A 23,984-nucleotide genomic window follows, 5' to 3' on the forward strand; every position below is an offset into this window, starting at 1 on the left:
GCTCTTCTTTTTCCTCACTGCTTTATGAGCACTCCCTGGCAGCTTATCTGACTATCCCAGGTGGGGAGCACCTCAGGGATGTGAGGAGAGTTTAAGGCATTTGCTATCAGCCCCAGCACAGAGCAGAATGAATGAATGAGTGAATGAATGAATGAATGAATGAATGAATGTCTTCAGTGGTTGACCCAATACCCTGCTCATCTTTAATGCCACAAATATCACACGCAGCCTCCAATATTCCACCCCTGGAGACTCTGGCTGGCCCTAGGGTCAGCTGCCGCTCTTCTGACCTGGGCATTGTAGACACATGGAGCTTGAGGACTCTTTCTTGGGGGGGTTGTCCTGTGCATAGTGGGGTGTTCAGCTGCATCCCTGGCCACTGCCCTTGTCAGTGTGTAACCAGGTTCAGTGTCTCGAGTCACTGAGAACTGTCCAAGAGAGATGAGATTGCACCCAGTTGAAGAGAGTTCACAGTGACTCTGGGACTTTTTCATGCTGATCAGGTCAGGAGACTTTCTGTTGCAATCAAAGGTCACTTACAGCTCCTTAGTCTGGGAAGAAAGCCAATGAGAACCTGGTGCCACCATCCCTTGTGCCTCAGATGGCCTCAGAGGCCCTGTGAAGACAAAACGGCAGTCCTTGAAGCCCCCAAGGCCTGTTGGGCAAGATGCAGATTTCTGTCCAGACCCAGATGTAGAAGGAAATGCCCGAGACAACAGCCAAATGTGGTGTCTGCTCCTTCCCTGGTCCTGTCCGCATAGGCTCTGGGCTCAGTAGTCATGGGGTTCTGTGCAGCTTCACAGAGGAACAACTGACCACGCAGTTGTCTGAGTTTCTGTTCCCTGAAATACTAAGGTCTTTTGTTCTTCCCAGCTTTCCTCCCTGGGCCCCACAGTGCTCCACAGCCCTGCTCTTCCCTTCTGTGCTCACCTGCAGGAGCCCAGGAGCCTCCCTCCACGTCTGACATGCTGCTGCCTCTGCTGCTGCCCCTGCTGTGGGCAGGTGAGTGGGTAGAGGGATAGGGGCTGGGGGCTCTGCATGGAACTGACTCTTGCCTCCCTGCAGGGTCTCTGGCTTGGTATCCGAGATACAGGCTACACATGCCAAAGTCGGTGTCGGTGCAGGAGGGTCTGTGTGTCCTCGTGCCCTGCCAGTTCTACTACCACCGCTTTCCCTCCATGCCTGGCTCTTTCACCGGCTCCTGGTTCCGGGAGGAGTCTGGTTCTCTCCCCAACCCTGTAGTGGCCACAAACAACCCACAACAGCAAGTGCAGAAGGAGACGCAGGACCGGTTCCACCTCCTCTGGGACACACAGACCAGGAACTGCTCCCTGCACATCAGGGATGCACAGAGGGCTGATGGTGGTTTATACTCCTTTCACATGAACCCAGGAAGCTCCAGAAGGAATTTCTATTGGAATCAGGTGACTGTGTATGTCACAGGTAAGTCTCTAGCTGCAGTAGTGGTGGCCACAGGGCAGGGCTGAGATGGGTTTCCATCCAGGAGGAGTTGAGTGTCAAGCACTGACAGCTCAGAGAGGATGGGTCAGAGTTTGAGCTTCTCCTGGGGTTGTACCTTGGACCCTCTCTCCTGATCCCACTGTCCCCTCTCCTCACCAGCCCTGTACCACATCCCCGACATCCTCATGCTAGGGACTCTGGAGTCTGGCTGTCCCAACAACCTGACCTGCTCTGTGCCCTGGGCCTGTGAGCAGGGGACGCCTCCCATTTTCTCCTGGATGGGTGTCTCTGTGTCCTACCTGGATTCCACAATCACCAGCTCCTCGGTGCTCACCCTGAGCCCCCGTCCCCAGGACCACGGCACCAACCTCACCTGTCAGGTGATGTTCCCTGGAGCTGGCGTGACTGTGGAGAGGACGATCCAGCTCAACATCACCTGTGAGAATTGCACAAGTAAGCCCAGATCCCAGGGAGTAAGAGGGGTCACTGGGCAGGCCTAGAACTTGTGGTGACTGTGTGCCAGATGGCTGGTTGAATTGGGGGCACAGGTCCTGTCCTTCTGTGTATCTGTGATTTCTGGGATGATGGTGGGGAATGCTGTATTAGACTGCTCTTCACTCCCACTGAGGAAGGAAAAACCCTCTCTTCCCGTCCCAGGTTCTGCAAGGAGCTCTACAACCGCATTCTCCCTGGGAGCCAGCTCTGATAGGAAGGAATTTCCTTTGGGCTACAGGAAAGGGGCAGGACACCATGGGCTTAGGGAAGGGCCAGGTCTCTCCTTACCATGGCCACAGCCTGGTGACAGAGTTCCCTTGGTGATGGACTTCAGCCCTCCCCTGCCCAGCCCCATTAGCCTCTTGGAGCTCCTGCCCATTCAGTTCATATACCTGCCGGCTCCTGGGCGCCGCCTCTGGGCTCCCTTAGACAGATCCATGTTAACACAGCTCCAGCAGGATTTCTAGGCTCCTTGCTCATTTCCTGGCTCCGCCTCCACCCTCCTCTTTTTGTTCCCCTCTTAGCTCTGACCTCAATACTTCTGGAAGGAAGTACAGTCACACACTGATACTCAGAACACACACTAACACACTGCGGTCATCCCCAGAAACTCAGTCCTGTTCTCATGAGTGACAAGTGTCCACACGGGCTGTGCTGAACTTCAGCCCACCCCAAACCCCAGAGATAGCAGAAGTCACAGATTTTGGGAGCACAGAGGATCCTTTCTCCGTGCCTGTGGAGCCAAGGGGCAGACAGAGCCATCTTTGCAGGCATCTTCTGGCAATGCAAGGTCATGGCATTAGTTTTACTCTGACAGCAAAAGCTTTGCATCTACTTCCACAAATGTGTCTGTAGGATGGTGGGAAATTCCTGAAAACAGTGTGACTGGCCACATGTTCTTTCCCATTCTGGCTTTCCCCGAAGGGTGAGTGAGTTCCATTTGCAGCAGTACGGGCTGAGGGTGTATTTCCACCCACCATGTGTGTGCCCAGACCTTTTGGTCTGATTTGATTTTGATTTTTGGTGCCAAGATTGAACCTGGGGCTGAGCCTGATGTTTACCAGCAAAGCTCATCCCAAACCTCACAGAGAAAGAACCCTTTCAATCTGTGCCAGTGTTGGGTAAAATTACTAATTCTCTACACTTTAGAATCCATGTTTTTATTGAGAAAAAAATTTCACTCATATTCAATTTAACACTAACTGCTTTGAACTCTACAAAACCTGACCTTTTGTTATATTTACAAAGATAAAAGACTATCACATGAAAATTCCAGAACTTTTCCGACCCCGCCAGCACAAAAAGCCCCCACATGCACAAAGCAGTTACTCCTTCTTCTCCTCTTCTGACGATCACAGCTCACCCTGTCTCTGAGGAGCTGTCTATGCCAGACGCCAGACATAAGGCAGCAGTAGAATCATCTACCTGATGACTGTCTGTGTCTGGCTGATCCATGTAGCACAGTGATCCTTAGGGTCATCTATGTAGCATGGGTCAGCAACTCTTTCCTCTCTAAGACTCAATAACAGCCACTGTTGGCATAGATCTTATTTTGCTCATCCATTTATCAGGTGATGGACCATAGGGCTGTTTCTACTTTTTGATGGCTATCAATACTGCTTCTAGGAATATCGGTGTAAACGTTTTGTCTGAGCAGAGAGGTGCTTTCATTTCCCCTGGGCACAGGACCACCGGCAGAAAGATGAGTGGTACCATCATCGCACAGAGCGAGACATTTGAGGAAATACAGAATGCTTCCTGCAGAGCCGGCCCCACATTACCTACCCCAGCCACCTTCAAAGCACCCACATTCCGTTCAAAAGCTCTCCACATCTTCCCAACATTTATGTTTTCCTTTACACCAAATCCATAACCTGCTGGAGGGCATGAGGGGACATCTCATTGGCCTTCTGATTAGCACTGACCTAAAATTAAAGAGGATGGCAGTATCTTCATGTAGTTATTGGCCATTTGTAGAGCCTCCTCAGAGGCATATTTTTCAAATCTTATGTGCATTGTTAATTGGGTCATATGGGTTCTCTGTCATTTGGTGTATAAGGGTCCTCTCAGTGTGCTGGACATCAGACCTTTATCCCATTACACTGTAGGACTTGTTTGATTTCCTCCAAGGCTTGCAGTTATCTCTCCAGTACCACAGAGCAGCCTCTTCACTTTCTTGATATCATCTATGAATGAACAAAAGTTTAAATTTTTTTATAAAAGGGCAATGATGTTGTCTCTGTGCATTTGCACAACAGTTGGAGTTGGGGGTACAGGAGCCCAGTCTGACATGGTCTCTTATCCAGAGCTGAGGGGAGGGCTAAAGGATCCATATCCAAGTGCAGGAGAGACTGAGATTGTGCTTTGCAGAAGAATCTGGCCTCCTCCACTTTCCTGCAGGGAAATCAGGGCCCATGGCAGAGGTGATGCTGGTGACCCTTGTGGAGATGGCTGTCAAGATCCTGCTTCTCGGGCTCTGCCTCACCTTCCTCAGGTGAGCACTTTGAACTCAACCATGGATGGACAGGAGGTGTGGTAAGGCCGGCCTGCCCACCACCGAACTTCAGGTCCTCACTGCTGGGGCACCCAAAGGGGCCAAGAAATCTGGGCACAGACAATGGCTAAGTGGGTGATAAGAACTCAACAGGGGACAACTCTTCTTCCTCCAAATATGTCCCAATATGGAGCCTGTCTCATCAAGGTCTGAGAATTGAATCTTCCTCTCCTCTCCACTCTTTCTTCTCCTCTCTCTGTTAGTCACTCTTCCAGTTTCTCACTAGGGCATGGGCAAGGTGACCACTGTAATCTGTACCCAGAACACCCACACTGAAAAACTCCGGTCTCTCCACACAGAATGAGGTACCAAAGGAAGAAGGTGGAAAGGCCAAACATAGTCTTGGATGCTGCCATGAGTTAAGCTTTCAGGTGAGTGATGTCACCTCTGCACCTCACATCCCTTTAGCCACCTCCTACATGATGACCTCAGAACTCCCAGCTCAGCATGCATAAGTGACCACCCTTTACCATGCTGAGCTGTTTCACTGCAGGAGTCCAGTGATGCTCATGGCTGACTGTCCCCAAATGTACAGCAGGATGAGGGCGTGTTCACTGTGACCTCCGTCATCTCCCTCATTCCACAAATCACTAATGGATCACTTTTTCCTGCTATGCCTGACCCAGGCCAGTTCTCTTTCTCCATCCTGCCACTGGTTTTTCCTGGGATTCAGCTCTTCCTCGGCCACTGAATCCACTTCACCCCTTCCTCATCTCTCCCATCAACAGCCTCCAGGATGTGTTCACAGACACAGAAGTCATTTACTTCCTGAGCGGTCTGAGCTGCCATGGATCCTCTTCAGGAGAAAAACTATCTCAGGGCTGGAGGCCTTGTGTGAGCTGTGCCCTGCTGGACTCTCCTTTTGAGCCCCCTCTCCATACATACCCTATGAAGCTCTCACCACAGCCACCGACCAGGCCTTCTTGGACCCCAGCCTGCCTGGGCCATTCCTGTCCTGGGACTCCTCCCGCCATACCTTATCCCAAGCACTGATCACACTCCAGGATCGAGTTACAGTGCTGATGAAGTATTCGTGCATGCATGTGATTGTGTGTCTGTGTGCGTGTGTGTTTTTCAGCATCCCCTACATTCAGTCCACAGTGTGTGCATTAAAGTCTTGGATGATCTATGGAGGGATGACGTTTGCCCATTCTGCATAGACTATTTTGGTAACCAACAGGGAGTCTCTAGCATGTGCCAGTGTATTTGTGGGTGTCAGGGATGCCTCAGTGCATAGCAGCCTGGTCCCTGTAATCAAGAACTCACTGTTTTAGAGATCAGAGCATCAGGAATAAAAAGAAATCAATAATAAATTAAGACCTATGGGAGGATGAGTTATGTCTGTAGAAAAAGCATGCAGGGATAGAATACAGTGACAATGGGGTCAGTGCCCATGTCTGACATCATGAGAAGTGATGCTTGGGGACAGTTGAAGGTATTGAAAAAGTAGGCTCTGTGTTTTCCTAAGAAGTAGAGTTGGAAGAGGAGAAGGGAGATGTGTGTGGCATTGTTCAGAGGCTGACATCAATCTGGACTCAAAATGAAGCCTGTGTTTTAGGGCTGAGGAAGGCAGAAGGACAGGGATTCCCAGGGAGGAAGGGCAGACTGTGGGGGCCCTGCAGGAGGAGGCAGAACCCACAGCCTTTGAGGGCACTGAGTCATGACTGGGCTTTTACTTTACTGGGATCACCAAGGCTTCAGCAGGTCTTGGCACCAACTTAGAGAAGGGTGTGTAAGTCAGTCTTTTTGTCACTATGACAAACTACCAGAGGTCAATAATGTGTACTTTGGCCCTTAGTTTCAGTGGGTTCAGTCTGCTGTTACTTGGCCCCTTAGCTTTGGGCATGAGGTGCCATGTTCTATCATGGTGGTGGCCCATCATTAAGGAGGCCTGCTCATCTCATGACAAGAAAGTGCCAGAGTCCCAGTGCACCCTTCAAAGGGGGTGCCCTCAATGACCTAACACCCTCCTGGTAGGTCCCACATTCTAAAAGTTCTACCATCTCCCAGTTGCACCACACACTAGGGACCAGGTCTTCAACACATGGACTGTGGGGGACAGCACAGAGGGAGGGGAAGGTGGATCCTCCTAGAGGAGCAGAACGGCACAGGAGCCAGGGAGGTAGCGTGGGGGTGAGGAGGTGCATCTGACAGTGTAGAGGGTCAGGCTGGCAGGGTTTCTTTTTTTATCTTACTACTGCATGTGATGGTGTTTGGTGGTGACACTTGCCTTGAGGAATGAGTCCAGACACGTCACAGATCAATCGTGTTGGTTTCCTCTCACTCTCTTCCTCCATAGGTCCCCTTTTCCTTCTCACAGGGGCTACTTCCCTGTTTCCCATTGAGTTTCCTTTAATTTGCTCTTTAAATTATTTGTAAAATGGGTTTCTCATATAAGACAAAGCGCGTGACTGTAAACCTTCTGAGTTTGATTTATTTCACTTAACAGGTCCTAGGGTGCATTCAGTTTCTGACAGATGACTCAAGTTTATCTGCCTTTGTGGCTGAGCAACTCTCTCTCATGTGTATACACCACATTTTCCTTATATATTCCACTGTCCAGAGGCATCCAGGCTGTTTCAGTTGTTTAGTTATTGTGAATTGTGCTGCTACACACATGAGTTTGCATGGATCACTGTAATACAATGACTTCAACTCCTTCAGGAAGATACCCAGGAGGGGTATTCTGGGAGAAATGGAATTTCTACATTTAGGATTTTTCAAAGTAATCTCCATGGTGATGCTGATAGTGGTTGTACTAATTTATGTTCTCACTAACAATGTAGAAGTGTTCCTTTTCATCCACATCTTGCTGGTATCTGTTGGTTTTGAGTCTTTGATGGCAGCCATTCTTCCTGAAGCAGTATGAAATTTTGATCTTGTTTTGATTTACAATTCCTAGTGGCCAAAGACACTGAGCTTTTTTTAATGTTTTCATAGGCCACTGTACTTCTTCTTTTGAGAGGTGTCTATACATTTCAACTGTTCACTTTTTGATGGGGGATTTTGCTTTTGCTGACAAATTTTTTGAGTGCTCTATGTATTCTAAGTGTTGCCCTCTATAAAAAGAATAGCTGCTAAATTTTCTCTATTCTGTATGCTTTCTCTTAACTCTGTTGATCATTTCCATTTCTCTGCAGAAGCTTTTCAATTGGATATAACCCATTTTTGATTCTTGTAACTACTTCTTGTACAATTGAGATTCTGTTCCAGAAATCTAGCCTATGGCCTTGTCTTCAAGTATTTTATTTTGCAACAGATTCAGTTGTTTTTGTTTTTATGCACCATTTTGATTTGGTTTTAGTACAGGGAGAGAAACACAGCCCTAAATTTATTCTTTGTGTGAATGACCAGTTATCCCAGCATCATTTGTTAGAGGGTATCTTCTCTCAGCATTCATTTTAGCTCTTTTATCAAAGATCACACGGCAAAGGTCCTTGAAGCTGTTTCTGTGTCTTCTAGTTCACTGACTCCATGTCTATTTTGTGTAGTACCACCATGATTTTCTTGCCATGGCTTGGCAGAATAACTTGAAATCCAGGATAGTGATGCCTCCCATCTTCCCTTGCTCAAGAGTGCTTTGAATATTCTGGATCTCCTCTGGTTTCATATAAATTTTGGTATTTTTTTTCTAGTTTTGTGAAGAATGCTGTTACCACATTGGTAATATGGCTATTTTGACAGTGTCCTGGAACAGGGGATGTCTTTCTATTTCCTAGCATCCTCTTCAGTCTCTTCCTTAGAGGATTGTAGTTTTCATTATGGATGCCTGTGCTTCCTTGGTTAAGCTGACTCCTAGAAATTTAACTCATTTGGAGATACTATAAGTGGGATCATTTTCCGGATTTCTTTCTCAGTAGGTTCATTATTGGTATACTCAAACACAATAGAATTACAAGTGCTGATTTTAGATCTTACCACTCTGCTTAATCTGCTTTTACCTCTAAAATTATTCTGCTTGAGGTCTTCGAGTTTTCTACATAAGGGATCATATCATTCACATAGTTCAACTTCCTCCTATTCCTATTCATACCTTTTTTGTTTCTTTCTCTTGCCTGCCAGCTCTGGCTAAAGTTTTGAGCTCTATATTGACAGGAATGACCGTGTACACATTTGTCTTGTCCCTGATTTTAGAATTTTCCCATATTCAGTATGCTGTTGGCCTGGATTTTTCATAGACTACTTTTATTAGTTTGAGGTAAAATCCTTGTATTCCTATTTCACCATTTTCCCCCCATGATTGGTAGTTGGATTTTATCAAAGGGTTTTTCTACATTTGTTGAGGTGATAATGTTTATTTATTTATTTATTTATTTTGAAGGTAGTAAAATACAACAAAACAAGGCAGAACAAAGCCAATTGAGACAGTGCAGTGAAACTGGCACAGAACTTCACAGCAGGATATCTGGGTAAGAGTAATAGGTACCATAGTGTATCTTGTTATCTTCACAATAGTTGTCCATTCAATCAGGTATAGCAAAATCAAATCAGAAACAGAACATTATAAAACCTATCAAAACAATATTGAATTGAGCAAAACAATTAATCAGAAAAAAGCAAAACAGTGAAAACAATATTTGCCTTCAAAGAGAATATAGAAGGAAATCCTCCATATTTGCTATATTGCATATGGTTGTGCTCCTAAGAGATGCTGAGACCTCTGGCCCCCAGTTGCTAATGGGTGGGGATGGTATGTTTGATTCTCATCCCGTGTGCCAGTAGACTCATAGGAGATGCTGACTTGTTCTCTTCCTGGCTCACCCGCTGCTTACTTGCACCACAGACACTTACCAGGAAGGAGGGTGTGTTGCTTTCTTGCTCAGCACCCTAAGTTCCAACATGGCTGGATCTCAGGAGAAGCTGACTTGTTCTCTTCCTGGCTCACCTGCTGCTAATAATGTCTTTTTAATCCTAAGTGCTATCTATATGGTTGTATTAGTTACTTTTCTTGTCTCTGACACAAAAGACAGTACCTGATACCTATAATTTAGAGGTGTATTTTGGCCTACAGGTTTACAGGTTTCAGCCCATGGTCCACTGGCTCCAAGGCAAGGGTCACGGCAGAGGAATGAGAGAGGAGGGTTGCCACAGCATGGAAGCAGAAGGCAGAGAATGATCAAAGGAGGAGGGAGAAAAGGATGGCGATCCTTCTGGGCCACAGCCCCAGCTCACCTCCTACCAGACTTTAGTTTCCAACATCACATTTATCCACAAACTCATCAGTGTGTTGATCTACTGAAAAGCACCATTCTCCCAGGATTCAGTCACCTCTCAGAAGCCCCACCTATTACTATGAGTGCATGAGAATTTGGTGGGGGGGGGGCATAAACTAGACATAACTCTATCTAGACACAAACTCTAACAATGGTATATTACACTCATTGATTTATGTAGGTTGATTTATCCTTGCATTCCTGGGATAAAGACAACTTGGTTATGATGTATGATCTTTATAATTCATTAACAATATCAGCATATGGAGAGGAGAAAAATGATGGCTTGCTAAGAAGCTGGATAGAGGACCTCTCCAAGGAAAACAGCTCAGCTGCTAGAATCTGACAACATGAAGAGGGCCAGACGATTGGAGAACACTAACCCAGAAAGAGACTTAAAGAAAAATAAAATTAGGTGGAGGAAGGAAAAGCATGGGTGGAAGGCCAAAGCCCCACACGCTCACTGAGACCCATTCCTCGCTGTGCTGGGCGTGCCATGGAGTCAAATGATTCAAGATTGTGCTGAAGCCACGGCTGCCGATAATGGGAATTGGTGAGTCCCGGGGCCTTGGTGAGAGGACGCAGCACAGTGTGGAGTGGAGCCAAGATAGAGAGCTTTATTGGCTCTTGCTGAGTGCTGGAAATTGGTCCCGCAGTGTGGGAGGCTGACTAGAAGACATCTTGGAGTAGGGCAGAGCCCAGTGCCACAGTGGTGTCAGTCAACTGCCCCTGGCCCAGAGAGGACTGGTGGGAGCAGCTTGGGCTGAACCAAGTTGCTGGTCAGGAACCAATAGCCAGGGATGAAATTGTTCTAACCCTGTGATGTAACCGCACAGCATAAAGTGCTGAAGGCACTTATAGGTTGACTGCCTTGGAGGGGAGGGGCCAACCCGCAGTGTCCCTGTGCACCACTTCAGATATCAGCAAACTGGAGAGAGCAGCAAGCCCCCAGCTAGCATGCTTTACAAAAACTGTAAGTAATACAGAGACAGCCTGAGACCTCCTCCACACACCTATCTGAAAGAAACTAAAAACATGACAAGAGCAAAAGATAAGACAAAACCTCCAGCCAGTGACCCTGGGAAAATAAGTCCAGGAGAGGTAAATACAGAAGAGAACCAGACCAGTAATCATACAGTATTAGCCACAATATCAGTAGACATAAAGAAATACATTCATGACTTCATAGAGGAACTTAAAACTGAAATTCTAAGCCAAGTGAGACAAGAAATAAAAAGGTTAATTAAAGAAATGCTAAGCCCCTTTCAAGAAAACACAGAGGCAAAAAGGGAGGAACCCAGAAAAGGAAGAGAAACCTTTGGTGAAGAATATAAACAAAATCTAGAATACATGAAACAGATCCAAAGAGATTACCAGGAAACTAAAAACTCCATTGAAAGCTGGCAAAATGCCTTGACAAAAACAAAAGTTAGCCTTTCAAGACTTGAAGAGCAATTTACAATGTGTGATCGTGAAAGAAAAGACCTACTAAAAATAACAAGGAACCAAGAAATAACAATTCAAAGGCTAGAAGATGACAAGAGGATCTATAACTTAAGAATAAAAAATGTAAGTGAAAAAGCAGGAGTAACCACAAATGAATTACAAGACTATTCACAGAAATAATTAAGGAAAACTTCTCAAGCATAGGAAAAAGAAATCATATTCAGATAAATGAGGCATATAGAACTCCAGCTACCTACAACCAAAACAGATCTACACCCACACATATCATAATCAAGATTCCAGAAATCCACCACAAGAACAGAATATTAAAAGCAGCCAGAGAAAAGAAGCAGGTCACCTACAAAGGACAAATCATCAAAATAATGACAGACTTATCAACACAAATTATTAAAAGGAGAAGAGCCTGGGGGAAATAGTCCAATCCCTGAAAGAAAATAATCTCCAACTAAGATTAATGTACCTGGAAAATCTCTCTCTCAAAATTAATGGAGAAACAAGATGTTTCCAAGACAAAGAGGAATGTGGGAGTTCATGGCCACCAACCCAACCCTACAGAAAATGCTGAAGGATGAGAGAGAGAGAGAGAGAGAGAGAGAGAGAGATACCAGGATTCCAGCAACAGTGGCAGAGAGGCCTCAATGAACAAGGAGGACAGTGTAATGAAGGTGAAAAATGGACAAATAATAGCAGAAAAATAGAATAGCAGAGTTGAGGCAGAGAAGGTGGGCTATAATTTTTAACCCAGATAGCCTAGATACACTAACAAAAAGAAACACAGGCAGAGTAGATTAGGAGGCAGAATCCATCGAGATGCTCTGAATAGGAAATATACTCAGCCTAAAAGAAGATTAATAAAGTGAAAGTCAAAGATGAGAAAACGAAGCTCTAAGTGACAAGGAACCAGAGAGAAATAGGTACAACTCATCCAGCAGCCACAGATAGGTTGGAAAGTTATGACACTTTTGTGAAGTGTAGAACTACAAGCTAGAAGGAAGGAAAACCTTGTGGCTTTAGTAAGGAAAAGAGTATAGCTCAAGGTCAAACTCAGGGGTAAAAAGCTTTAGCACCACTCAGATAGATATGGATTTCCCCCTTAATCTAAAAACTAAAGGAGTTAGTGGGACCCAAAATATACAAAGCATCCTGAGAAAGGGAAAGGTGAAGGAATTGCCTAAAAAAGGAAGGCAGAGGACTTTGTTAATAGTGTATCAGGATTTACAAGCCACAGTAATCTTATTACTCTGCTTAGTTTGATTCTATTTTGTTCAGGTCAATCTACTCATAGTAGATTTGAGGGCACAGATAGCGATCCCTAAAATAGCAAGCTATACCACCATAACTATCCTTAATTTCCTGTTAACTTAAACCATATTACTTACATTGTCTTATTATGACTGAACTTAATTTGAAGCTGGTTTGTTGGTCTTTTTTTTTTTTTTGGTCTTTTTCATTTTTTATTGGTACCAGGGATCAAACTCATGACTGCCTGCTTGCAAGGCAGGCGCTTATGCCACTGAGCTAAATCCCCAGCTCCTGAAGCTGGTTTGTTAAACTGCTGTTTTGCCTTGACTGATTTTATTTGAATTTGGTATGCTTGATAATATCGAGTCTAAGAGTGGAGGCAATCACTCTGAAGATGACAAGATGTAATAACATACCCATTCTGGTTTGTTTATTAACTGCTTTTGAAGTCCTACAATGTCTCCAAAGTTGTGTTTTTATTAAAATAGCTATGTAATGCTATGTTCAATTATTATATGTCTGATGATGTGAACAACTCTATTGAAGATAACAAGAGAAAGCATAAGTACTGTAGATCATCTAATAATGTGGTTTTTATATGTTCTTTTCATTTCATGTTTTTCTAAGAATTTGTTTCTTTGTCTTGTTATGATTTGTTTTTCCCTATAATACCGAAAGAATAGATATACATATAGAGATTCACACATGGAGAGAATTTCTAAACAGTTTACAGGAACAAATTGTATAATGCATGATGTAACGAACAGATACTCTGAAGAAGAGACACTAAGAAACTCAGTGCTCATTCTGTAACATTATGATATAAAATCTAGCAAAACTATTATTCACTGTTCAGAGCGATATTAGTCTAGTCTCTTATGTTCAATTTCAGTGTAAAGATAAGGACAGCTACTATGAAGAGAATGAAAGATGCAGTCACTATTGACTTCCCCAATGTCAGGTCTTGAAGACCTAAAAAGCCTTCATCACCCTGTTATGATCAGATTAGTTCTATAATGTTCAGTATGTATTCATTGTGTGTGAAGATGAGGACAACTATTTGGAAGAAAACTAGAGACAATAAGACAGACAGTGAAGATCTCCAGTGGATTTGCTTTGAAATCAGTGTTTCTTAAAATTGTTTCCTTATGATCTGTTTTGGTATGTTTAATCTTACCCTCTTTAAGATATGGGTAATTCTTTTGCAGATAGCAAGAAGCATTATAGTAGCCATTGCTGATCACCTTGTGTTTTGTTGTTACATCATATACTATATCTATTCTTGTTTTAACTGACTCCATTTTGCTTTGTCACATTTGGTTTTATTCTCTTTAAACAAAGTAATAACTGTAAGAGTAATAAAACCTAAAATGTGTAATTGTTATTATAAAAAAGAGAAGAAAAGAAAGTGCTCTAAAGTATATAACCACATGTATGTTTAAGTGTGTAAAACAGGTAACCATATTATTAAGTTTTTGTTGGATCATTGAATAGAACTGTTTGCCATCTCACTGTTTAAATGCCCACTTTGTATGCTTTGATTTTGTAACTTGAACAGCGACTTCTAAGATGGCAATATGTAATCTATCAATTAGTGATTTCTTACTATCTGTCTTTTTGAAATTCTGTATTACTTCTACCCTTTTTTCTGTTTTGCTTTTTTTCTCTTTAAATAAAATCCTTTATTAAAAAAGAATAAAAAAACCAATATCAGCATATAACTTTCTTTTTGGTTCAGTCCTTCTCTATTTGGCATTAGAGTAATGTGAGCTTTAGGAAACAAGTTTGGCCACATTGCTTCCCTTCAATTTTATGAAACACTTTCTTTCTTTCTTTTTTTAAAGAAAAGGAAATAAAAAAAATACATGGAGATAAAAAAAAGGGTAGAAATAATACAAAATTACAGAAAAACAAACGGTAAGAAATTGCTGGTTGATAAGTTACATATTGTCATCTTAGAAATAGCTGTTCAGGTTATAGAATTAAACTATTTAGAATGACATTCAAAAAGTGACACTACAAACAGTTCTGCTCAATGATCGAACAAAAGCTCAGTAATATGGTTATCAGTCCTACACATTTGTTTTACATCTCAAAGAGGGTAATATTAAACATATCAAAACAGAACAAAACAATTAAAAAAAACAATTTAAAGAAATACAGATTTCAAAGCAAGTCCACTGGAGATCTTCACTGTCTATCTAATTGTCTCTAGTTTCTTACAAATAGTTGTCCCCATCTTCACCCACTTTATATACTTATTGCATATTATAGAACTAATCAAATCATTACAGGATGATGAAGGCTTTTTAGGTCTTCAAGATCTAACATTAGGGAAGACAATAGTAACTACCATCGCATCTCTCATTCTCTTTGTGATAGCTGTCTCCATCTCTACATATGCTGAAATTGAACTCAAGAAACCAGTCCAATGTCATTCTAATCAGTGAACAATAGTATTGCTAGAATTTATATCATAATGCTACCAAATTAGCCTTGGGTTTCTTAACGTCTCTTCCTCAGAGTATCTGTTTATTACATCTTGCATTATATAATCTGTTCCTGTAAATAATTTTAAAAAAGAACTCATGTGTGAATTTCTACATATATATCTATCCTCTCTGTATTATAGGGAAAACCAAGTCATAGCAAGACAGCAAAACAATTTCCTAGGAAAACATGCAATGGATAAGAATATAAGACCACAATATAGATGATCTTCCGTAGTTACTATGTTTTCTCTTGTTATTTTCAATAGATTTGTCCCCAACACCGGCTTATTATAGTTAAACATAGTATTACCTATTATTATAAAAACTTAACTTTGACAGCATTGTGGGATTTGAGAGCTGTTAATAGTTAATACCAGTATGGATATCCTTTACATCTTGTCATCTTCGGAGTAGTTGCCTCTACTTTTAGGGTTGATACTAACAAGCATACCAAATTCAAATAAAATCAGCCAAGGCAAACCCATAGTCTTATGATTCAGATTCAATTAAGATCAGTCATAGTAAGACAATGTAAGTAATACAGGATTTCAGTTTAAGTTAATAGGAAAGTAAGGATAGTTATCATGGTATAACCTGCTATTTTTGGGTCAAGATGTCTGTGCCCTCAAATCTGACATGAGTGGACAGACCAGAACAAATTAAATTCAAACTAAATATGGAGATAAGACTACTGTGTCTTTTAAATCCTTATACACCATTAACAATGACCTCTGCCTTTTTTTTATAGTGTTTCAGAGCTGTCTATACTAAAGACTATAACTTACCATCTCTGCCTCATGTCTGCTACTCCACTTTTCTGCTATAATTTGTCCACCTTATTCCCTCATTCCACTGTCTGCCCCGTTCATTGAGGCCTCTCTGCCACTGTTGCTGGAATCCTGGTATCCCTTCCTCTCTTTCTCTGTAATGTCCTTCAGCACTCTCTGTAGGGTTGGATTGGTGGCCACGAACTCCCACAGTTCCTCCTTGTCTTGGAAGCATCTTATTTCTCCATTAATTTTGAGAGAGAGTTTTGATGGGTATATGAGCTTTGGTTGCATATTATTTTCTTTCAGGACTTGGAATATTTCTCCCCACTCCCTTCTTGACGTAAGAGTTTGTGTTGATAAGTCTGCTGTTATTTTGATAATTTTCCCATTGTAGGTAATCTGCATCTTTTCTCTGGCTGCTTTTAATATTCTGTTCTTTTGGTGGATTTCTGGAATCTTGATTATTATATGTCTAGGTGTAGATCTGTTTTGGTTGTAGGTAGCTGGTGTTCTCTATGCCTCTTTTATCTGGATATCATTTCTTTTTGCTATACATGGGAAATTTTGCTTTAATATATCTGTGAATATTCTTTGTATTTCATTTTTGGTTGCTCCTGCTTCCTCACTCACATTCTTTATTCTTAAGTTATGTATCTTTTTGTCATCTTCTAGTTTTTGAATTGTTTCTTTCTGGTTCCTTGTTATTTTTAAGAGGCTTTTTCTTTCATGATCATATGCCATAAATCTCTCTTCAAGTTCCAGAAGGCTGTCTTTAGTTTCTGTCAAGGTATTTTGCCCGTGTTCAATGGAGTTTTTAGTTTCCTGGTAATCTCTTTGGATCTGTTTCATGTATTCTAAGTTATTTTTAAATTCTTCTTCAGAAGTTTCTCCTTCTTTTCTGATTTCCTCAGTTCTTCCATCTGTGTTCTCTTTGGTGGGGCTTGTCATTTCTTTAATTAATCTCTTTATATCTTGCCTCACTTGGATCAGGAGTACAGCTTTAAATTAATCTCTGAGGTCATGAAGGTATTTTTTAATTTTGGCTGATGCTGTGTCGAGTATTGGATGGTTACTGTGCTTGTTCTCTTCAGTGTTTACTTCTCCTGGGCTTATTTTCTCATGTTGGGCAGCTGGAGATTTTTTTTTTTATCTCTTGTCATGTTTCTGGTTTCTTTCAGACTGAAGTGTCCTGGTGGTCTCTGGCCCTCTCCGAATTGCTTAGGGCCTTTCAGAAGTGTGCTGACTTGAGTTTTTGCTGTCCTCCCCAATTTGCTGTTATCTGGGGTAGGCTGGGATGCAGGGGCGGTACAGGCTAGCCTCCAGCCTCTGTGCCAGTCAATCCGTAAATTAGGCTGTACTTTCTGGATGTCACTGAGTTGTGACTATTTTGTATCAGCTTATTGGGCCCCAAGCAGAGGCTTGGTTTAGCCCCAGTAGCTCCTGCCAGTTCTCTCTGTACCAGAAGCAGCTGACTAATGTCACTATGGCACAGGGTTCTGCCCAAATCCCAGCTGTTCTCTTCCAGACCTCTCTGTGACAGGAGCACCAGGACAGCAGATCTGCCCAAATCCAAGATGTCTTCCACTAGTTCTCTGTATCACACTGAAGCCAGCACGGCGTCAGGCTCTGCCCAATTTCAAGACGTCCTCCACCAGACCTCCCTTCAGGGGGACTCGGTGATGTCACCAAGCTGTAGGTTCTGCCCAACTCTAAGATGTCTGCCACCAGACTCTCTGTGTTAATTGATGTCCCCGTGGTGGTGGGCACTGCCCAGTTCCAAGATGTTCTCTGGCCAACCCCAGCAGCCACGGGGTTCCCAGTACTCACCAGGGTTCGGTGCAGGTCCTCCTCTTGGGTCTACTGCACACCATGCCGCTCGCCCTCCCTGTGCTCTCGGCACAGCGTGGAATGGTCAGAAAACTGCACAGCATTCAGCTTTGGAGCTCCAGAGCCTTTCACAATCTCCTCTGGTGCAGTGGGGCAGTCCTGGCTGCTTCTTGGGGTCCCAGGTCTCAGTTTCCAGCAGTCACCAAAAACGAAACACTTTCAGAAGTACTGAAGTTCTTCTCTGAAGTTCTAGTAAAAGTCAGTGTTGAATCCATCAGAATCTGGACTTTGTTAGTTGGTAGAGTTATTACTCCTGCCTCAATTTGATTGCTCATTATGGATCCATTCAGGGTTTGTATACTTTCTTCAGTTGATTTTGGTAAGTCATATGTGTCTAAGAATGTATGCATTTCTTCCAGATGCTCCAACTTTTTAGAATGTATTTCCAAATAGTTTTTGATATATGGTTGAGTCCAGTGGTGTCCTTTGATTTCATATTTTTCATTTCTAATTACAATGATGTAACCGTTCTTTCCTTTTCTAATAAGTCTATTGTTACGGCTTATGTCTAGATGTCCCTCCAAAGCCTCATGCAGTCATAGGTGGGGCTTTTCAGAGCTGTCAGGCTCTAGAGTATGTAATACCAGTATCAAGGGTGTGCAGTTGCTAAATCAGTCCACTGATTGGCTTGGCATAATTCTAGGAGTGGATAATAGGAATGCCCCACTGGGTATGAGCGTTATCTGTCTTAAGGGCACATATCCTGGATAGAAGTCAAAGCACAGAAAAAGGGTTGCTGTGGTCACTTGTCACATGCTGCTTGCTGCTTTTGCTGCCCCCTGCCTTCTGCATTCCATGCCATGAACTGTTTTCCTCTCTTCTGTGATACCCCTCTGCCATACCACCCTCCCTTGGAACAGACTATTGTGGACTGAAACCTCTATGCACTGTGACACTGTGACACAAGAAACATTTCTTCCTTTAACTTTAGGAATTGAGTATTTTGTCTCAATAATGAGAAAATTAAGACATCTATTAGAGTTTATTGATGTTATTTATCCTTACAAGGCAGCAACTCTTAAATTCATTGATCTTTTGTGTTGGTCACAATTTTATTGATTTATATTCTGATATTCATAATTTTTCCTTCTCCAAGTTTTAGATTTGAACTGCCCTTGTGTTTCTAGGACCTTAAGATGCATCACTAGGTTATTAGCTGGTGATATTCTATGTGTTTAAAGCAGTTACTCACAGGTATAAACTGTCCTTTTTGAACAACTTTCATTGTGCAGCACAGGTACTGGTATATTGCACTGTGATTGTCATTTGATCTAAGAATTCTTAAGAATTTCTCCCCTTGTTTCTTCTGCTATCCACTGAATACTCAGGAAATTATTGTTTAATGTCTTTATGTTTGTGCACTTTCCATGATTTCTTTTGCTGTTGATTTCCAGTTTCATTCTGTTGAGATTTGCTAGAATACATGAGATTATTTCAATTATTTTGTACTTATTTAAACACCTGTGATGGCCTACATGTGGTCTACTTTGGAGAAAGTTCTAAGTGTTGCTGACAGAATGTGTTCTGCTATTGTCAGATAAACACTCTACAGATATTTTTAGATCAATTTGTTCAACAGTGTTGTCCAACTCTGACACCACCATTGAACTTTTTGATTTATTGATTTTTTTATGGTTGACCTATTTGTGAGACTGGAGCATTAATCTCTGCTTTATGCCTGTATTGATGTGTATATGTCTTTTTATCTCAATACATTTTTGTTTTCTGAAATAAAATGCACCAGCATTTGGTGCATATATATTTACAAATGTTATCTCTTCCTGTTGAATTGTATCTCTACCAATAAGTGACCTTCTTTGTTTCTTCTGATCCATTTTGAGTTGAAGTACAATTTTTCTGACATTAGAATACTATTCTTGCTTGCTTTGGGGCTCAATATATGTAGCATCGTTCTTCACCCTTCCACTTTCAGTCTATGTGTGTGTTTTGTAGATGTGATGTGTCTCTTTCAGACATTATAAAGTTGAGTTTTGTTTCTTAATTCAATCTGCCAGTCTGTGTCTTTTGATTGGGAAGTTAAGACCATTTACAGTGAGCATTATTATTGATAGGTATTAATGTATTCTTGTCCATGGATTAGTTTTTAAGTGATGATTCTTTTTACTTTTTTATTTGACTACTTTTCCAATTAAATGTATTTTTCCCTTTGAATTCTTTGAATTGGCATTACTGTCTCTGATTAGAGTCTTTTGAGTATTTTCTACAGTGCTGATTTGGTGATCATGAATTATTTAGATTCCCTCTGTAACAAAAGGTTTTTATTTCTCCATCAATTTGAAATATCATTTTGCAAGATGTAGATTGGTGATTACTTCCTTGTAGAGCTTGGAAAACTTCACCCCAAGCTCTGCTAGACTTTAGTTGAGAAATTTGCTATTATTGTAATAGGCTTGCATTCACAAGTTGTGTTACTTTTTGTCTAATGGCTTTTAGTATTTTTGCTTTGAATCTCTGGGATTTTGACTCTGATGTGTTGTGGAGAGGTTCTTTTCCAGTTGTGGCTGTTTAGGGATGCAGACGGAGAGCTCAGTGGCATTTGCGTCTGCAGTACCTCTCTAGCAGTGCTCTGATGCCTTTTATTTATCCACGGCTCTCACTCATCACAGACACTGCAATCTCTATGATTCTCACTGCCTCATAGATTGCTCAGTCACTATTTCTGGATCCCTCAGAGGGCTGTGCCCTTTGCTCCTCTGTTCTGGAGCTCACCAGTCCTAACACAGTCACTACCTTCTGAGTGTGATTCTCTGGCTTTTGTTTTCCTTAGTACGCTGATGTGGAGAGACCCTCACTTCAGAATTCCTCACTTGCTGGGCTCCATTCCCTAAATGGGAGGAGAGTTAGGCCAGGTGGGTACTGGGCAGTGGCTTGTAGACTGGGCACCAACCCTCTGCCTCACTTTGTTTCTTCTTTTGAGAGGATTTGCACTTTGCCCAAGGTGTGTTCACTGGACCTGGGCTTGAGCAGTGTCAGGGTTGAGAAGCAACTTCTCCCTGCCCTGCACACCCTGATCCGGGATATCACGGGCTTCTTCATGTTGCTCTCCTGTTGGATTTTCTTTTTCCCAGCTCTGGGTACCTGAAGGCTTTGATGAGCTGATTCCAAGCATTTCCTAAGTGTTTCTGCCTCCATTCTAGCATGATGCTTGCCTACCTGACAGTTTCTAAAGGCTGAGTTTACTATTGAGATTGCCATGAACAATGCCAGAACTCCTCACTGAGCAACTGGAAGGAAGCCAATCTGTTCCAAAGAAGAACAGGGTTGTAAGCAAGGATAGTGTATTAGTCAGGGTTTTACTAGAAAAAACAGATAACATGAGATAAACAAATGTATAAGAAATGACAAGATTGGCTTACGACGGTCAGCCATAAAGTCAGATGAGGGAGTGTGCAGAGGGTGTCTATACTCTGGAGGCCCAAGGATTCAATCCAAGGTCTAGAGTTCACCCTAGTGTCTCATGCAAGTCCACACCAGCAGGCTGATGGGTCTGTGACAGAATGCCAAAAGATCTATGATGGAAGGCTGAAGAGTCTATGCTGGGAAGCAAAGAGTCTACACTGGAAGCCAGGAGACCAGGTCCAAACCAGAGGTGAAGACTGGAGCTTCTCCAAAGAATGGAATGCATTCCTCCTTCCTCCTTCCCTTTTATACCTCCAAGTGATGAGCCACCCTAGGGTGGGTCTTCTACATCCTAGGGTATAGACTTGCTAAACTCATTTAACTAAGCTTCTAACTGTCTCAGGTTGACACAATCAATCAACCACTACAGATAGTAACTTGGAAGAGGCTTTTGAATCTTACATGGGGATCCAGGCAGAGAGCCAGATACAGAAGTGGAGAGAGAGGAGGGTCCAGGCTGCAGTGTCACAGAGCATAACTGGGGTGAAGAAGCCCACAAGGGAGGCAAGAAGAGATAACCGACCGAATGTGGAGAAAAGGAAACACGCTTATCACCCGTGGCCTTTGTATCAGCCGGCTCTCTTTGTTTATTAATTGTAATAAATTTTTGGTGTCCCCTTTAGATATTTGTAGGAAATATTCTGGTCTATTAAGGTCTAATTAGCCAATAAAAGTTTAGACACCTTTAGTGTATAATGCGATTTTTGTGGATATTCACTTGGTAGCTTGTAATTATCATGATTGATATCATTATCTTATGGACAAACAGAAACTGCATGTAATGGTTTGAAGTCTGTTCACACTGTTCTATGCTAAGGAAAGCTACCATTTGAGTGACCTCACATATTTACCTACCAACATCCCTGCACTTTGAACTAACACGTCCTGTGTTACTTAAAAGTTGTTTTAGATCCAGAAGTATTTGAGTTTTGTAGTTTTGTTGCTTTATGATAAGAACTTTAAGAAACGTACTGTATTAGCAATTTTGAAATATACAATGCATCATACTAACTATAGTCACCACTATGTACATCTCCAGATCTGACCCCTCCTTTATACCCTTTGATCAATCTCTTAGCCTTGCTCCCACCCCCAGGCCTCTGCACTCCCACCACTTTCTCCTCTTGCTTTGCTGAGTTTGGTTTTTCAGACTGCAAATCTGAAAAAGAACATAATGTGATATTTGTCATTCTATGCCTGGTTTATTTCACTTGATATAATGTCTTCTGATGTCATCTTTGTGGTTGAATAGGAAAGGATTTCCTTCTTTTCTAAATACCTAATATTCCACTTTGCCTACGTGTAGTGTGTGTGCGTGTATGTGTGTGTGTGACTTTCTGATGCAATCACCCATGCACCATGACATTCACTTCATCTTAACCTTGCCTATTGAACAATGCTACAGAATTCTGGTTTGTCTCTCAGATGTGGTTTTCATTTTGTTGATCATCCACATACCCAGAAATGGGATTGGTGGATCATATGGTAATTTTATTTTTAGTTTCGGAGCTGTCTCCATGTTGTTTTCCACAATGGCTGTTCTAATTTATAGGCAAAAGAAATAGAATAGTGATTACCCTGTTGGGGGCAGGAGAAATAGAAAGATAGCTCTTAACTGGTATAGGCTTCCCTCTAGGATACTGAAGAACTATAGCGATCAGTGGTGATGGTGGTGTAATGGCCCGTACGTTTAAAATGGTTGAAAGGGTACACTGTGTACATTTTACCATGGCAACAACAAAATAACCAGGGACTTTTACAAGGAAAAGAAATGGCTAGTAATGAGACAAAAACATGTCCAACATCATTTGTTGCGAAACTACAAGTGAAAACCAGGAGATATCAGAACACATTTAATGCAATGACTAAAAATTAAAACTTTAAACTTCCCCCCCAAAAGGAAGGAAGCAAAAAGAAAAAATAAGAGGATAGAAAAAAAATGAAAAGGAAGCTTTATAAATAAAGAGGGGAAGAGAGATTGAAAGGAGGGAAAGGGATTGGGGAAAAAAGAATAAAGATATACTTTGTATGGCTACAAATTCCATATAATGTATATGGTCATTATATATACCTAGCATGTACCAAAAAATTAGTTTTAAAAATGAATAAATATCCCCTAAAATATCCAAAAAATGCAAAACACTAAGGAGGATATTGAGTAAGCAAAGCTCCCAAGTACACTTATTAAGAAGATAAAATTTCCCAAGCACTTTGTAGGGCAGTCTGAAATTTTCACATATATTTAATTTACCCTTTCCCTAGGATCAAGTAATCTACTTTGAAATATTTACCCAAGTGAAATACAAATTTATCATGACAGAAAAACCTGCATGCTCATACTTCTGGCAGCTTTATTTCCTAGTCACCCAAACCTGAAAACAACTCAGATATTCCTCAGCTGGTAAATTGTATAAGAAAGGTGGTCCATGGGAACAATGTCGCTCGGGGCTGGAGTCACAGGGGACAGATTACCCCATGGCACACCCCTCACCACAGTGCGTCACACCCTAAAGTGGGGACAGAATTTGACTGCCTCACTGGAGGAGGAGGAACATGATGAGAATTGCATCAAGAAGTAACTTTATCTGAATACATCACGCCTTTTGAGGCACATTTGCATAGGAGGAGCAGATGTGCTGCGTGGAAGGAGGAGCTCATCTGTGAGCTGGGGATGGACTGAAACTCACCGCAGTCCATGCCACCCCAGTGGCACTGCCCTAGCCCAAAGCCCGGGCCTCTTTTCTGTCTGAAAGGACTTGTCTATTTCTTACGGCAAACTTTGCAAGCCAGTGTTCCAGTGCTAGGGAAAGAACCCCTTGCTTGTATTTTATAATTGTATCAAAGGCACCACCACGATGCACGGCAAGCCCTGGAGCCTGCAGCTCTATGTCTGGTGCAGCCCTACACTGGGGTGTCTCAGGACCAGGACATCCCTTATCTTGTCTCCTCCTAGGAATTGAGTTTCCCTCATGTTTGTTGAGTG

General features: G+C 42.3%; 2 protein-coding genes and 1 long non-coding RNA gene across 3 annotated transcripts in view; 1 reads left to right on the forward strand and 2 right to left on the reverse strand.

Annotated features, from left to right (window-relative positions):
- The window catches only part of LOC100714832 (sialic acid-binding Ig-like lectin 9), a 45,144-nt gene that overhangs the window by 20,913 nt on the left and 247 nt on the right, over positions 1-23,984 (reverse strand). The gene's annotated exons all lie outside the window — the stretch shown is intronic.
- LOC134476903 (uncharacterized) lies at positions 179-2,481 on the reverse strand. Its single transcript, XR_010048702.1, has 3 exons — positions 2,349-2,481; positions 1,835-1,897; positions 179-616 (listed from the first exon to the last, which is right to left on the reverse strand). It is a non-coding gene; the product is annotated as an uncharacterized LOC134476903 (long non-coding RNA).
- Positions 659-5,643, forward strand: LOC100714556 (myeloid cell surface antigen CD33-like). The gene is made up of 6 exons (XM_063253221.1): positions 659-1,002; positions 1,066-1,443; positions 1,621-1,914; positions 4,357-4,450; positions 4,810-4,881; positions 5,239-5,643. The coding sequence occupies exons 1-5, from the start codon at positions 966-968 to the stop codon at positions 4,871-4,873; spliced, it is 867 nt and encodes a 288-aa protein (XP_063109291.1). The 5' UTR covers positions 659-965; the 3' UTR covers positions 4,874-4,881; positions 5,239-5,643.

Source organism: Cavia porcellus, unplaced genomic scaffold, assembly GCF_034190915.1.
Source record: "Cavia porcellus strain 051 isolate PalLab524CR breed Dunkin Hartley unplaced genomic scaffold, mCavPor4.1 scaffold_7, whole genome shotgun sequence".
Taxonomy (NCBI): domain Eukaryota; kingdom Metazoa; phylum Chordata; class Mammalia; order Rodentia; family Caviidae; genus Cavia; species Cavia porcellus.

Coding starts and splice junctions, on each gene's coding strand:
- LOC100714556 (XM_063253221.1), top strand. CDS start 966: ATGCTGCTGCCTCTGCTGCTGCCCCTGCTGTGGGCAG. Junction 1,003..1,065: donor GCTGCCCCTGCTGTGGGCAG/GTGAGTGGGTAG, acceptor GCCTCCCTGCAG/GGTCTCTGGCTTGGTATCCG. Junction 4,451..4,809: donor CTCTGCCTCACCTTCCTCAG/GTGAGCACTTTG, acceptor CTCTCCACACAG/AATGAGGTACCAAAGGAAGA.